This window comes from Pseudophryne corroboree, chromosome 11 (genome assembly GCF_028390025.1).
Source record: "Pseudophryne corroboree isolate aPseCor3 chromosome 11, aPseCor3.hap2, whole genome shotgun sequence".
NCBI classification, from domain to species: Eukaryota; Metazoa; Chordata; class Amphibia; order Anura; family Myobatrachidae; genus Pseudophryne; species Pseudophryne corroboree.
The window spans coordinates 61,748,505-61,764,604 of NC_086454.1; the positions used below are offsets into that span (position 1 = coordinate 61,748,505).

At 44.1% G+C, this 16,100-nt stretch overlaps 1 protein-coding gene and 1 long non-coding RNA gene across 2 annotated transcripts in view; one reads left to right on the forward strand and one right to left on the reverse strand.

The window, feature by feature from the left end:
* Positions 1-16,100, reverse strand: part of KCNQ1 (potassium voltage-gated channel subfamily Q member 1) — a 278,960-nt gene that overhangs the window by 242,905 nt on the left and 19,955 nt on the right. Inside the window, exon 2 of the mRNA XM_063944343.1 lies at positions 8,871-9,362. Coding sequence (XP_063800413.1) covers positions 8,871-9,244 — 374 coding nt within the window. The 5' untranslated portion in view covers positions 9,245-9,362. The remainder of the gene's footprint in view (positions 1-8,870; positions 9,363-16,100) is intronic.
* Positions 1-16,100, forward strand: part of LOC134968833 (uncharacterized) — a 115,698-nt gene that overhangs the window by 50,695 nt on the left and 48,903 nt on the right. The window lies entirely within an intron of this gene.

A 16,100-nucleotide genomic window follows, 5' to 3' on the forward strand; every position in this document is an offset into this window, starting at 1 on the left:
CAAGGCCTAGTAAAAAACACAAAAAAACAAAGTCTCTCCAATTATTTATAATTAAGTCATCAATAATTCTCTCCATCCATTTGCATGAAAGCAACCAGTGCTAAAAACTTATGGCGTATTTTATTTGGTGTACTAGAGGCAGAGGCAGAACTCTGAGAGGCAACGAAGTCATCTGCCGCCGGGCTCCTGCTCTAAAGGGGGGCTCTTCTCCCCCCATTCTGTGACACCATTGAAGTAAGTTAATTGATGGCTGACGCTAATTTTTCACTATATGAAGTTACTTCTCTGACAATTACACATAACTTCATATAGTTACAATTCTCATGCTTCCTGTACAGGAGCAAATAGCTCCATCCGTAAAGTGTCTGCTGTCAGTGGGTTCTAATCCTGGGTATGACTGCTAAGAAATGTGTGATTTAAAATAAAAAAAAGACAATGAAATGTATATATACAGTATATAAAAAAAAAATTCAGAACACTCCACACACACACACACATATATATATGCACACATACATACATATATTTATCTAAATATAAGGGGGAAGGGGGGGCAACTGGTATGAACTTGCCTCCGGGCAACTGTGACGAACTTACGCCACTGACTAGAGGGGTTATTAAGGTTTGTTAGCAAACCAAACAAGTTCGCAATTGGGCAAAACCATGCTGCACTACAGGTGGGGCCGATGTAACATGTGCAGAGAGATTTAGATTTAGGTGGGTTATGTTGTTTCTGTGCAGGGTAAATACTGGCTGTTTGATTTTTTACATTGCAATTTAGATTTCAGTCTGAACACACCCCAGCCAAATCTAACTCTCTCTGCACATGTTACATCTGCAGTGCACATGGTTTTGCCCAACCGCTAACTTTTTTTTGTTTGCTAACAAACCTGAATAAGACCCTATATGTGGGGAAGGGTTGTGCAGTTTTCTAAACCTGCATACATTGCACAACAAAAAATACCTATTGTGTAAAAGGGCATCTATCACAAGCAATGAACATTATTGCCCAATGTGACATTACATGACTGATTAAATATACTAACCTTTTTTAAACTCACAATTTGTGTTTAATGTTAATAATATGCTTTTTTTAACGTTTGTTTCCTAAGTAAGTGATTTTAGGTTTTCCCACCTCTGGCAGCACATTCATAATGCGACTGGGATTTGGCGCAAAGTAGAGGATGACTGATCTAGCAGAAACTGTGCTACTGATCAGATTAATTGCAGCGTTTAATTCCCAAGGACATTATTGGCAAACCGACAAATAAATTAACATGGATCCGTCTGGTGATAACAGGCACAATATAAACATGTTTTCATTATTAATTACTATTTTATTCTTAGAAGGCATTGCTGGAATTACATGAATCATTTTGTTATGATGCAAATCTGTTTCAGTACATATTGGCCACCATCTTCTTCTATCACGGTTGCTTTAATGTGGTTTGTGGTCTGCAGATAAAAGTTCTCAAAATACAGCAGCAAACAGCACACATCCCTTATTACTGGCCATACCTCCAAGCTACTGTACTGCGAGATCACGACACAGACACACCAGGAGAACTCTGGGAGAAAATACACGCATTATGGAGTAGATAAAACAATGGGAGTCATTCCGAGTTGATCGCTCGCTAGCAGTGTTTAGCAGCCGTGCAAACGCTATGCCGCCTCCCACTGGGAGTGTATTTTAGCTTAGCAGAAGTGCAAACGTTTTTATCGCAGAGCGCATGCAAAAAAAAAATTTGTGTAGTTTCAGAGTAGCTCAAAACCTACTCAGCGCTTGCGTACACTTCAGACTATTCAGTTCCGGATTTGACGTCACACGCCCGCCCAGCGTTCACCCTGGCACGCCTGCGTTTTTCCGAACACTCCCTGAAAACGGTCAGTTGCCACCCAGAAACGCCCACTTCATGTCAATCACTCTGCGGCAACCAGTGCAACTGAAATGCATCGCTAGACCCTGTGCAAAACTGCATCGTTCGTTGTGCCCGTACATCGCGTGTGCGCATTGCGCCGCATACACATGCCCAGAACTGCCGTTTTTTAGCCTGATCGCTGCGCTGTGAACAAATGTAGCTAGCGATCAACTCGGAATGACCACCACTGAACAGCAGCTCGAACCCTGTAGGAAAATAGCTATCACTACCATAGAAACAGTCCTACAAGAACAGTAAGACAACAAAACAAAGAGTACATTTATAGTATTAGAGGGCCTTTAATTGGGAAGACAAGTGACAACGTAACTTCTGTTTATCCAGACTCAGGAAACATTAACGATCAAAGTGATTTGCACCATTATGTTACAGAGAAGATGAAGGTAAGTCAACAAACAGTTTTATGCAGCTATTCACTCAATGTATAAAAGGAGCTAACGTTACAGTATATGTGGCCAAACACAGAGCCGGCCCTAGGCATAGGCAAACTAGGCAAATGCCTAGGGCATTTGGTATGCTTAGGGGCACCAGCAGCTTCTGCTGATTAAAATGATATGTGGCATGCCTATATTCTGTGTGTAACTGAGGCTGTATCTACAAACGAAATGCTACGTTGCAGTGTATTCCTGGAAATCACTGTAATGTATGCAGATACAGCCACAGTCTCACACAGTATATAGGCATGCTGCATATCATTTTAATCAGCAGAAGCTGCTTGTGCATCCTAGCCACATAGTAATGCAAATAAGACGCATTTTCATAAACGAAAGGTGTCCCAAAGTTAGCAGAGCTTCCAGCTGACTCATGCCAGGCATGTCCTGCAGAACTAGCGGCGGTGCTAGGGGGCACCAGTCAAAATCTTGCCTAGGGCATCATATTGGTTAGGGCCGGCTCTGGCCAAACAGAATATACTGTGGCTCACATTTTATAATTGCACAGAATCTTTCATATAGGGGGAGATGCATCAAATCTTGGTGAGATATACAGGGGAAAGAGATAAAGTACAAACTGATCAGCTCCTGTCATTTGTCAAATACAGCCTGTAACACGGCAGTTGAGGTGTGTACACACATACAGAATGCGATCCCCAGCTGATTGGGTTAACGCTCCTGATTGGATTGGGTAAGATTTGCCAGCAGGGGGGGGGTGTCGGCGGTCAGAATACTGACTGCGGCATCTTAATGTTCCGTATCCCAACAAAGGGGGGGTTAGGTGGGCAGGGGATGGGGAGGTAAGTAAGTATACCTCCCCGTCCCAACCACTGTAGAATGCTACAAGCCGTTTATTTATTGGCTAACGCTCCCGCATCACCTATACCATGGACGGCCCGTTCTTCTGATAGGATTGTACAGATGTGTACCTACCCCCCTTTAGAGGATGATTGGTTGGTAAATCTTCCCCTTAGTCCTAGGGCTCCATAGCACGTACTGTACGTGTCAAATAGCAATATTCCAGTCTGGGGTGTGGTATGGCTGATCGATGGTCTCCTGACCTCCGGTCAGCATATCGACGCCGGGATCCCGGCGGGGAGGGGCGAGTGCAACAAACCCCTTGCGGGCTCGCTGCTCTCGCCACGCTACGGGCTCGGTGGCGACGTTCTATTCCCACTCTATGGGGTATATTCAATTAAAGTCGGATCTATTCCGACATGTATTTGTCGGAATGGATCCGACAACCCTATTCAATCCCATCTAAAATTCGACTTTTTCAAGTCGAATTTAGATGAGACGCAGAGGAGGAGCCGGGTGGAAGCTGCCGTGAGATCGGGCGGCTGAGTGATATCCTGCTGCAGCGCTACTGTAGCGCTGATCTTCCCTGTATGCCCGCCGGCTGTCCCCCCGTCTCCCTGCGGCTCCCCCCCCCCCTCGCCTCCTCTGGGTTCGCATCTCAGTCCGACATCATTTTGATGTCGGACTGAGATGGTCGAAAAGGGGGCCAAAACATGTCGGATTTGCCCCCGTTTTCGACATCAACACGTGGATCGGCAGCTATTCCGCCATTCCACGTGCTTTTCGACAAGTCGAATTTATCGACTTGTCGAAAAATGTAGGAAAATATTGAATAGGTCGAATCAGGATTCGACCTTAAAAAGTCGAAAACTGACGTCTTTTCGACAGACAGCAGTTTTCTACTTCAATTGAATATACCCCTAAGTGTTGTGGACACCCACAAGTGGAAATAGTCCCTGTTGGTGGGCATGCCGACCGTCGGGATAGTAAGTGGTCGGGATTTTGGGGGTGGTCATGTGACCATCGGCCTGCTGACCACCGGTCACATGAATACCACCCTTCCAGCATGTATGCCCTATAGTCTGCACGGGTGTAGTACGGCTGACCGCCGGTCAGCTTACCGACGCCGGGATCCCAGCAGCATACCGATGCCGGGATCCCGGCGGGGAGGGGCGAGTGCAGCAAGCCCCTTGCGGGCTCGCTGCGCTTGCCACGCTTCGTGCTCGGTGGCGACCTGCGGTCGGCACGGGTTCTATTCCCACTCTATGGGTGTCGTGGACACCCACGAGTGGGAATAGTTCCTGTTGGTCGGCATGCCGACCATCGGGATAGTGAGTGGTCGGGATGGTGGAGGAGGTCATGTGACTGTCGGTCTCCCGACCACCGGTCACATGAATACCACCCGTCTGCAACTATAAATAACAAAGCTCTACATAAATAAATAAATAAATAAATAAATAATCAGAGGATGTTTTTTTATAAGTGGGTTTTTATTTGTTTTTTACTTTTCATTTTTGTCAGTACTGCTTGATTTATTGTGGAGGTGGTTTGTGCCCCACATTTACCTATGTCTCCTGGGGTTATTTGTAGGTGCAGGGTTCTTACAATATCATTGCAGGGCCACCATGAAATTTTTGATTACTGAGCTGTCAATGTTCTCTTAGTGTACCCCGGGATATACAGTAGCACATCAATGCCCTCAAGTTCCTGGAAACAAGACCCAGTTTATACGACTGGTCAATTAAGTGTTAACCTGAATGTGTAGCTGGACAATGGTGTTACCACACTTATCAATGGGAAGTCATAAGTTGATGGTTTCTTTTGGTCAGCACAGTAACAACCTCAGAAACAGATTTGGCAGGTGCTGATATATACTGTAGCAATGTTGCAATCCTGGTAAACACCGTTTCTGGTCGCAACTCCCATGGCTTGAGGGAAAGGACCAGCTGAGCTTATTAAAAAAAAAAAAAAAAAAACTATAATAATGTCCAAAAGAATGTCATTATGATGGCACCCCCTTATAAGCCGTCCCTTGCAATAAGCATCTACATACAGTAGGACTATCTATGTTGCTTTAGTACCTGGTTTGGGGGCAATTCCCTGTGCTCCCAATGTCTGGGCCAGGGAATTGGGCAAATACAACATGTTGGACTGGCGAATCGGATCGGCATCAGGGAATCACCCGGCTGATGTACAGTATGGCCCACATTAACATACACATGTACCACAGCGGACAATTTAATGAAACATTTACTAATAATTTAGAATAATGACAATGATCTAAATAAAGTAGCATTTTAAAGAACCTATATATTCCATTTTGCATGGCAACCCTGATAGCTAAGCATTGCTTATCTCCCTGTATGGCAGCAATTTGGAAAGTTTATCGGGGATATTTATAATAGGTCTCACGTCAGGGCAGGTGGTTAGAGAAGAGCCCATTCCAGTAAAGCAACAACTAACATTATCATCCAAAAATGTACATTTTCAGAGGACTGAATGCAATTTTTAGTTTAATAATCAGGCCCCAAATACAGACTAGTACATGCCTTGGGGCGCAATAAATGTTGATGCTTTTGGGAGCTAATGGAATAGTTTTTACACTACAAAATAAAAAGATCTATAAAACATGAACCATTTAGAAGGGATAAAAAAGGATGCTAAACAGTCGTGCTTTAATAATAAAGGTCAGTGAACAGAGTGGACACAGGACTTAGTGTTCATTCTAGCACCCTGTACCTTTCAAAATCCGTGCAGTTCCTCTTTCCTACCTGGGGTGTCGCTCTCTGCTGTGATGCTTTTCAGCACACTCTGATCTGTTACTCAGTGCTGTGATACAGACCCGTGTGTGCTGAGAAGCACCAAAGCAAAGAGTGACACCCCAGGCAGGAGAGAGGAACTGCACAGGATTTGAAAGGTGCAGGGTGCTAGAATGAACACTAAAGGACTGAATTCATTGATAGTGCACCACTTGTGACTTCCAGATCACACTTGCAAATGTATTTGATGGTATGATGAAGCTAAATCCACTAAAATAATTTAAGAGCACGGTTCAAACCCTGGTCCATTAACATACGCGGCGAGACCTTTGCCCCAAATTCAGGATAAAACCCAATAGGTTAAGGAAGAAATATACAAGTTTTATTAATCTACAAAAGTAATGCTGGGTACACACTGCTGATATATCATTCATCATATCCACAAACAAAATATCAGTAGTGGGCTGCCAGTGTCTACACACAATGGGGGTCATTCCAAGTTGATCGCTAGCAGAAAATGTTCTTTGCGCAGCGATGAAGCTATAAAACGGCGCAATGTGCACGCGCGACGTACTTTCACAACGGCCGATGTAGTTTTGCACAGGGTCTAGCAATGCATTTCAGTCGCACTGCTGACCGCAGAGTGATTGACATGAAGAGGGCATTTCGGGGTTCTGACCGTTTTCAGGGAGTGTTTTAAAAAACGCAGGCGTGCCAGGAAAAACGCAGGCATGGCTGGGCGAGCGCTGGGCGTGTTTGCAACGTCAAATACGGAACTGAATGGTCTGAAGTGAACGCAAGCTAGGAGTAGGTCTGGAGCTACTCTGAAACTGCACAAATTTTTTTTTTTGGAGCCGCTCTGCGATCCTTTCGTTTGCACTTCTGCTAAGCTAAAATACACTCCCAGAGGGATGCGTTATAGCGTTTGTACGACTGCTAAAAACTGCTAGCGAGCAATCAACTCGGAATGACCATCAATATGTATGAGAACAACGTAGCTTACAGACACATCAGGCCGGCCCTGCAGTACAGCCGACTTTGACGTGTCTGATAGATTTATCATGTATCTGCACGTGTGTGCAGCAACCCACCAACTGCCTGTAACTGGTTTGCAGGGACTGCCGACACAGGCATCACAGCTGGGCAGGGAAATTTAAATGCCTGTCCAGCTGTACCATCGGGCCCGACTTAATGAGCAGCCATTTGGTGTGTATAGGCTAGCTTACCTAATCAGCCACTTTGTTGGCACAACGACAGGTCGCCAGATAGATCTCTATAGCATGTAACTAATTAGCACTTTTCTAACAATATTATTTTATTTTGCAATGCCTTTTCCAAGCCTACTTAACAAGCCACTTGCTATGAGGGATGAGACGGACTTTAAGGACAGTAATCCTAACGTACAAAACTGGCAATGTGAACCAGGAAGGAATAACATTCACAAATACATATGGAATCATCTGCAGAGCTTTGGCAGAAAGGAAACCATGTGAGAAATGTTCTATGGGCCCCATACACCCTCCAACAATTTGCCCATTCCCTGACTCGGCCAGAACCGATGATCCACCGATCGCTGGCTATCGATGATCGGCTATCCTGTCTGTTTTCAGATTTTTTTTAACATGCTTAATATTTCCGATTCCCTCGAAGCACCCATTGGGGGATCAGCAAATAGCACCAATATGTCGCTGAGGTATGGGGACTTTAAATCCATTGTCAAATATCTCATGTTCTTTCAAATGATGGAAAAGGTTACATATGCTGTCGATTTTCCAATGCTACCAATGACCATATCATAAAGGCAATTTATTTTATAGACTTAAGGTTTGTAGTAAAATAAATAAATAAATAAATAAATAAATAAATAAATAATCAGGACATTTTATTGAAATTCAGTAATAACAAGGCAGCTTCATAGCAGATTAATAGTCACGGCCTTCCTCCCCAAAACAGAAATACGATGTAACATTTGAAAGCATTGTTTGCCAAGAAACCAGAACCGATTGGCTCAAATATGGAAGTTTGATTTAGGCCAAAAAACATCAAAACACTAAGTACAGCGCAGGGCGCACAGCGCCTATTCTGTACCTGGAACAGAGAAAGTTTAGTCATTGCACTTGCAGGCCACTGTAATGCCTGCTGCCACACTGCTAATAATATTTCACATCTATACGTGCCATTCTTACGTGGTGGCATTACAGAACCTACTGAATGATGCAAACGCACAATTCATGCAACAACTCATTACAAGAACAAAACGCCAAATTATATGAGTTGGTTTACATGATTGAAGAACACACTACCATACATTATTGAAGAATAAGGTAATAAGTCAGGGCAGATAACATTGTATAACACTGTCGGACCAATCTTACATCACCATAAGTATACTGAGGCTTCTATAAAACCATTTCCACAAATCAATGACAATTAAATTCTCTCAAGCTATACAGGTGAGCACTTGTTTCCAAATTACAGAGTAATTGCAGCCAGATGAATCAGATGTGGAACAAAGTAATAGTTGCTTTTCACCAACAAAGCTAAACTGATACAGTAGTTATTAGTTGTAGATAACTACTGATACAGAATGTTTATTTTATGTTTTATTTTGTTTTGTCCTGAATAGCTGTTTCCTGCAATATGCAAAACTTTAACTCTTTAGGTACTCAGACATTGTACAGAAACGTTTGAAAGCCTACAGCTGTTTTAAAAGTATTTAAACATCCCCTGTAGCCATAAATATAACATAAAAATATTTAAATATAGATTTTCTATAAAACATTCTACATACCATAACCTCAATATGTTTGCCCTTATAAAGGCGCACTGAAACAACGCCAAATGCTATGTACTGTGAAAAAAAAAAAAAATTACAGCCACTGGCATTCAAATAAAATACCAATCTAAAAATATAAAATTGATAAAAAATAACAAAGGATACTCACACTGTAAAGTGGTACACAAAACATTTCCACCCTGTAGGTCTTTCTAAGAAGTTATAAACTCTGCCTTGTATGTTGGTTCTGGTGAGTAAGGGTCGCCTTGCGCTGTAGATGGAAACTCTGGGGTCCAGATTGATAACTGGCCGAGGGCACTCCGTGGTAATCAGTACATCACGTTTCAGTTCAAAAGTGCTGCCAGCGTGCTCCTGACCTTGCGGTCCATTGCTGTTTAACCCTTGCGGCAAGTGGATGTGTTCATAATGCGTGTTCATGTTTTCATTCATCTCCAGGGAACTTTGTTTGTTTTGGAGATTTTTTTTGGATGTCAAGATTCCAGCTTTCCAGTTTTTGGGTTGTACTTTAGGTAATGATGACATTGCAGAGACAAAAAGAAAAAAGAAAAAACTTTTCTTGCCAACAGTTAAAAAAAAACAAAAAGTAACTACAAGTTACATTGGAAATCCTGAGTTCTCCTTTTCCCCTGGAGTCTTTAATCTGTTTGGAAAGCAATAAGAAAAAATCTAGTTAGTAACACACACGAGGTGGGAGGTCCTGCCCACTTCAGCTTTCTCCTGATGACTCCTGAAAGGGAGTGGTGTAAGTAGGATTCCTTCCTCACCACAGCTCTCTCAGATGTCAATTACAGTTGTTGATTTTAGAGGTGTGATCCCTAACACTGTCCCTTGAAAACTGTATGTTTGGAAATGTCACCTTCATTATCTTAAGTAACTTTTCATCTATGGTACGGAAATTACAGGGCCTCATCTGGAGTTCGGAGTGAATCTAAATTTGCACAGGGTCAAACCATGTTGCGATGCAAGGGGATGCAAACCATTTCTGGCATGCAGAGAAAGCACTGCCTGTAGCACACAAACACTGGCCAACTTCACTTCTACACTAGGGATAAACATCGATGGTCTATGGCTGAGGGCAAATGCTTTCACCATCAATGGCATACCACACAGATGGTTTTCTGTTGATGGGGTAAAACCATTGATGGCTGTCACTATTCTACACTGCAATTTTGAGTTGGGTTAGGACTTATCCCCCCCTCACCAGCTGTAAAATCAACCCACAATTTTATTTTTGTATTTTTCATATTGAGGTCTCAAGTGACAGCATTTTTTGTGTAATAATTTCTTTATTTTCCAATATTAATAAAGGGCAGCCTAAAAAACACATGTGGATATATTAAATTTAACAAATGATCATAATCAGAGTACTCCTTTTTTAAATTTACCAAAAGTGGTATTAACGCATATTTCCCGGATTTAAATTGCCACTCACCCATAGCAGATTTAGCAGGTTTTACATATGAAAGTGTTTTGTAACCGGCTAAGGTATGAAATACCGACTGTCACATGACCGACCACGGTATCCTAACAATGAGGATCCCGACAGCGGACAGGGGAATTTCACCCCTAACCTAATCCGTGGGGGGTGGCGGCTAGGACTAACCCTTGGGGGGGCAAGTGCTTAACCCAAACCACCCCCCCCCCCCTCCCAGGCCTTAAACCAGATACAGTCACATGACCAGCGGCATACAGACCGCCGGAATGCTGAACGTATCCCTTGTAACCTATCTTATCTGCGACCAATTTTGAAATGGTAATATGGTCTATTCATAAGGAAAATGAAAACCGATTTGTTGCTTATCACTATACATTGCATCGGTTCGATGCGATGTACAGCTAGTACAAGTAACAATTTATGTATACTGCCCTCTCCAGCAAAGCTCGGCGGTGTCCAGGGCTCCAGCTACGCCGACTCCTCCTGCGATATCCAGAGTCAGCCAGCGGGTCCCTCTGCGTATGCGCCGTCTGTTGACCTCTCGGCAGGCCGCAGTGTCTGCCAGGAGGTCAGGGGGGGGCAGAGCTAGCACCGGGTGCGGACAGAGAGCAGGGAAGCATTGAGCTTCCCTTTCCCTGCAGTTACCGCACCGCGGTTCAGGTAACGCCATCCTGAGATGGCGAACCTGAACTCCATGGAGAAGCGGAAAGCCAAGTTTTTCGCTACTTCATGAATCGCACTCACCATACTTTAGCAGGCACGGAGCGGGGGTGCTGCTGGAGAATTCAGGCACTTCTTCATGGTAACCCGCTCTGTGATTTGCGGTAAGCTGAGAAAGACCTGTTTAACGCAAAACAGGGATTTTCTCTGCTTTATGAATAAACCCCAATATTTCTTATGAATATTTCACAATAGCAAGCTTTATGCAGGTTGGTTTTTCAAGAAAAACTGTTGGTGCTTAGAAATGTAGAGTGAATGTCTTCTAGATGTGTGATTGGGTAGTTTAACTTCTTACTGATTTACATTCATTTATTTTTTTTAATCCCCACAAAGATCCACAGATGCATTTTTTATTTATTTCCCAGTGGTAAGGAAATGTACTTCATCCTGCTTACAGCGGATACTGTTCTACCTACATGAGGCTACATTCATTTTTATTGTATTTTTCCACAGCCACTTTAAGTCTAATCCACCTGTGGTGGGTACAGCTATGGAGCCAATGGGACTTAGGCCCTCATTCCGAGTTGATCGCTAGCTACCGTTGTTCGCAGCGCAGCGATCAGGCAAAAAAGTGGCACTTCTGCGTATGGTACGCAGTGCGCACGCGCGACGTACTTTCACAAAAGCCGATGCAGTTTCACACAAGGTCTAGTGACGCTTTTCAGTCGCATTGTTGACCGCTGAGTGATTGACAGGAATGGGGTGTTTCTGGGAGGTAACTGGCCGTTTTCCGGGAGTGTGCTGAAAAACGCAGGCGTGTCAGATACAAATGCAGGCGTGCCTGGGGAAACGGGGGAGTGCCTGGCCAAACGCAGGGCGTGTTTGTGACGTCAGAACAGGAACTAAATAGTCTGAAGTGATCGCAAGGTAGGAGTAGGTCTGCAGCTACTCAAACTGCTTGAAAAAAAATTTACGCCGTTCTGCGATCCTTTCGTTCGCACTTCTGCTAAACTAAGATACACTCCCAGAGGGCGGCGGCTTAGCGTTTGCACTGCTGCTAAAAGCAGCTAGCGAGTGATCAACTCAGAATGAGGGCCTTAGTGCTAGAGGAATAAAGCAGTATTGGCATCTTGAATTCTGGGGTGTAAGTTTTGTTGTAAAGTGGGCATGGTTGGGTGGGTGCTGGATCTGGGTCAGATTTTGGTAGGTCAGGAAAGGTCTTACCTCAACAAAATCCAGGCCTTAGTTTGCATATAAAGGTAGGCTTAAATATCTGAATTATAATGCTAGGTCCTGGAAGAGATAGTTGTGTGATGGTCACTCATATAATATGAGAGTCACACTTCTGATTCAGCTGGCCATGTTCCTCCTAAGCGATTATAGATATCAATATTCTCCTATACCCCATAGGGACTTTTTGTTGATCTCACAAGTGAACCCTGGATGTAGCACAGTCCTATAAATGGATTATTATAGAAACATAAAATGGGTAAATAACCCATCAGTATTACCCCTTTCACATCGCACAAATAACCCGGTATTGACACGGCATATTGCCGTGTCGACACGGGTCAGTGTGCGATGTGAAAGCACTTTCGGCGAATTAGCGAGTCGCCTGACCCGGTAATTCAACCAAGTATATAAGAAGGATTATACCCGGGTTGAATACCGGGTTAGGCGCAGTGTGAATGGGAGCCGCTGCTGCTGCGCCCCCCCACTGCTATGGCAACCGACCCGGTAAATTGCCGGGTCGGAAAGCCATCAAAGGAGACCAAATGCCGGATCCCACCCGTTAAGGACACGTTTCTCTTACCGGGTGGGATCCGGCATTTGCGATGTGAAAGCGGTATATGTGATACTATTTAGAAGTGGTTGACTCTCAGGAGTGTTACTGTATATGAAATTTGCTGCAGTTTTCCCCCCAACACTTAAGGCCCATACACACTGGGCGATTTTGAGCTGAAAGCAGCTCACTTTTGGTGTGTTGAGCTGCTTTCAGCTCAAAGCCGCCAAGTGTGTATGGCCAGACGATAAGCGGTGAGCGCTGATGCGCGTTCCCGCTTCATCGCTGGTGGCCGCCATTCATCTGCTGGTATTTCCAGTAGATGATGTCGAAGTCAAAAATATTACATAAAAAGAACATACAAACTACACACATGAGTAACTATACTTGCAAATACGCGCAGCGAGCACAGCAATACATGGTAACACACGCATTTACACGGGCATGCCACAGAGACGGATTCGACACTTATTTCATGCAGTACATAATTATAATAATATCAAGCGCCAGACATCATGACGATTTAAAATTATATATAATGAAGTAATGTCATGTATGTGTATTAGTTGAAAGAAACCAGGTACACTTGTCATGTTTGGTATTGAAGCAAGCAGATTGGTGTGTAGATTCATTTGATACTTGTTGTTAAGTTCTAGGACATTGCAACAGATAGTTATGATTAAAAGTATAAAAGCTAAAATCACTTTTATTAGAACAATAGATATTCCAAACAGGTAGTGGACAGGAAGCTCAGGCCAGCCCCTTTGGACGTCCCCAAGGCTGAACCTGTTCAGCATATACAAAGAGACTAGTGACTCATCATGAATGAGAGTCCCCTCCCCCAAACTAGATAACACATTGCTGATCACACAGGAGGTCAGTTCCTGTTTTGGTCTCAGAGTTGCTGATCGGTCCCAGACGATGATGGAGTTCTTGCATGATTTTACAGAGAGAGAGAGAGAGTCATATGGAGGGACGAATTTATATAACTTAAGGATAATGGTATTGTATGCTGGCCTGTAACTGTATGTAACTGTAACTGTATGTAACTGTATGTTTTAACTGCTTACTGTGTGAGTGTAACCATGTAACTATAGGTATGCTGTACTTTGTAATATACTGAATCCATATCCTTTTAATAACAAATATATACATCAATGAGCTTTGGAACTCAGATAATGTGTGGGTGTATTGTTTTCTCTTATGGGATGCAGTGTTTTGTGATGTACAGCGCACTTTTATCGTATATGGTAATAAGATGCGCCTGGCGTCTGCAATATATATTAGAGCGGGCATTTTAAATATTTGTGAGAAAGCAATTTGGCATTTGCAATGAAGAGCGGGGTGAGCGGCTTTCCATAGCGTCCTGCTATGGAAAGCCGCTCACCCCCGCTGACATCGCTGGGCAGGGGGGAAAAGCGCTCAGTGTGTATGCACCTTTACACCTTTAACAGGTTTGGTTACTATTTCCCAACGAACATGGGGGGGGGTCATTCGGAGTTGATCGCACGTAGCAACTTTTTGCTGCTCGTGCGATCAACTAGACGCCGCCTATGGGGGAGTGTTTATTTGCATAGCAGGGCTGCGATCGCTTGTGCAGCCCTGCTATGCTAAAAAAGTTTTGTGCAGAACAAGACCAGCCCTGCAGTTACTTACCCTGTGCGATGGATCCAGCGATGTAGGTCCCGGAATTGACGTCAGACAACCGCCCTCCAAACGCCTGGACACGCCTGCGTTCAGATCTCCACGCCAGGAAAACGGTGAGTATCCGCCCAGGAACGCCTCCCCGCTGTCAATCTTCTTGCGATCGCGCTAGCAATCACTTTCTTCCTTCTTCTGGTCATTGCCCGGCGACGGCTGTTGCTGGGCAACGCCGCGCATGCGCATTTCTGACCCGTTCCCACCGCAGCGATGAACCGCACCGTGCGAACGGGTCGGAATGACCCCCAATATACTCTTACCTACAACAAGACGACTTACAGCTGCATGCATGAGATTTCCCAGGTATGGTAGGTAGTTTCACATTGCCATCTTGTGGTAAAAGGAGCAACAGTGTCAAGGCTTGAAAATGGAAAGACATGTTTAAAGACAACTATAAAACTGCAGCATGTGTAACTGTGCAATAAGTGTGCTGTAGCGCAATGCATCAGCCCCCAAAGCCACAAACAGTCCTGGTTTTAAGGTAACCTTAAATTAGCGCCTGCAGTCATTTTGTTCAGGCATGGACTGTAACGGGCTTTCAAGACAGTTTGGGAAATATTACTGTAGCACATATTGTAGTAACAAGACAGTATGCGGTTAAAATACCGCCCTCCGGGATCCCGGCAGTCGCAATACCGACACCGTAATCCCGACAGGGGTACTATCTCACCACCGAAATACCGCCGACGTAGGCAATTCTCCCACTGTGGGTGTCCACGACACCCATAGAGGGAGAATAGAACCTGTGGCGAGCAAAGCGGGAACCATGCCCGCAGCGAGCCAACACGGGGACTTGATGCGCTCACCCTACTGCAGGCATTCTGGTGCCCAGGATGCAAATGTTGGTATAGTGACATACGGCATCCCGTACGCCAGGATCCCATACCGATCCCAACAAGACTTTGTATAGTCTAAAATGTACTATAAAAATGACAAACATTAGTTGCTTAAAGGCCCATACACACTAGAAGAGAAAGTAAAAGATATCGCCCAGAAGGGCCAATCTGAGCGAGATCCTTTACAATCTCGTCTAGTGTGTACACTCAAGGTCGTTAATGATGCGCGCTCCCGCACATCGTTAACGACCCCCTACCTTGTCTGAACATGTCGTTCCCCCCGCTGACCCCCCCTTCCCCCCCCCCCACACACACACTGGCATCCGCAAGTGTGTATGCACTTGTCGATGTCGGCACTCCGCCAGGTCCCCGCTGCCGCCAATATCGTCAGGGACTCATTTACTGTGCATGGGCCTTTAGATTCCAGCACCTTTTCTGCACAGTTGTGTACCTGATGTCATACAGTAAGTGTCCTACTTATATTAGACTATGCCAATGATACTGGAAGTCTATAATGAAATTTTATACCAGCCTCTAGTTTGTGGTATTGTTTCTTAGCTAATCATAGAAACACAGAATTTGACGGCAGATAGAACCACTTGGCCCATCTAGTCTGCCCCTTTTTTAACTATATTGTTACCTCAAACCTTATTTGATCCTTATTTTTCTTTGAAGGATGTCCTTATATCTATCCCATGCATGTTTAAATTGCTCTACTGTCTTAGCCTCTACCACCTCTGATGGGAGGCTATTCCACTTATCCACTACCCTTTCTGTTAAGTAATTTTTTCCTCAAAATTCCCCTGCTTCCTTCCAGTTTCAGTGCATGTCCTCATGTTCTAATACTTCTCTTCCTTTGAAAAATCTCTCTCTTGGACTTTTTTAAAATCCTTGATATATTTGAAAGTTTCTATCATGTCCCCCTTTCCCTTCTCTGCTCCAAACTATACGTTAAGATCTTTT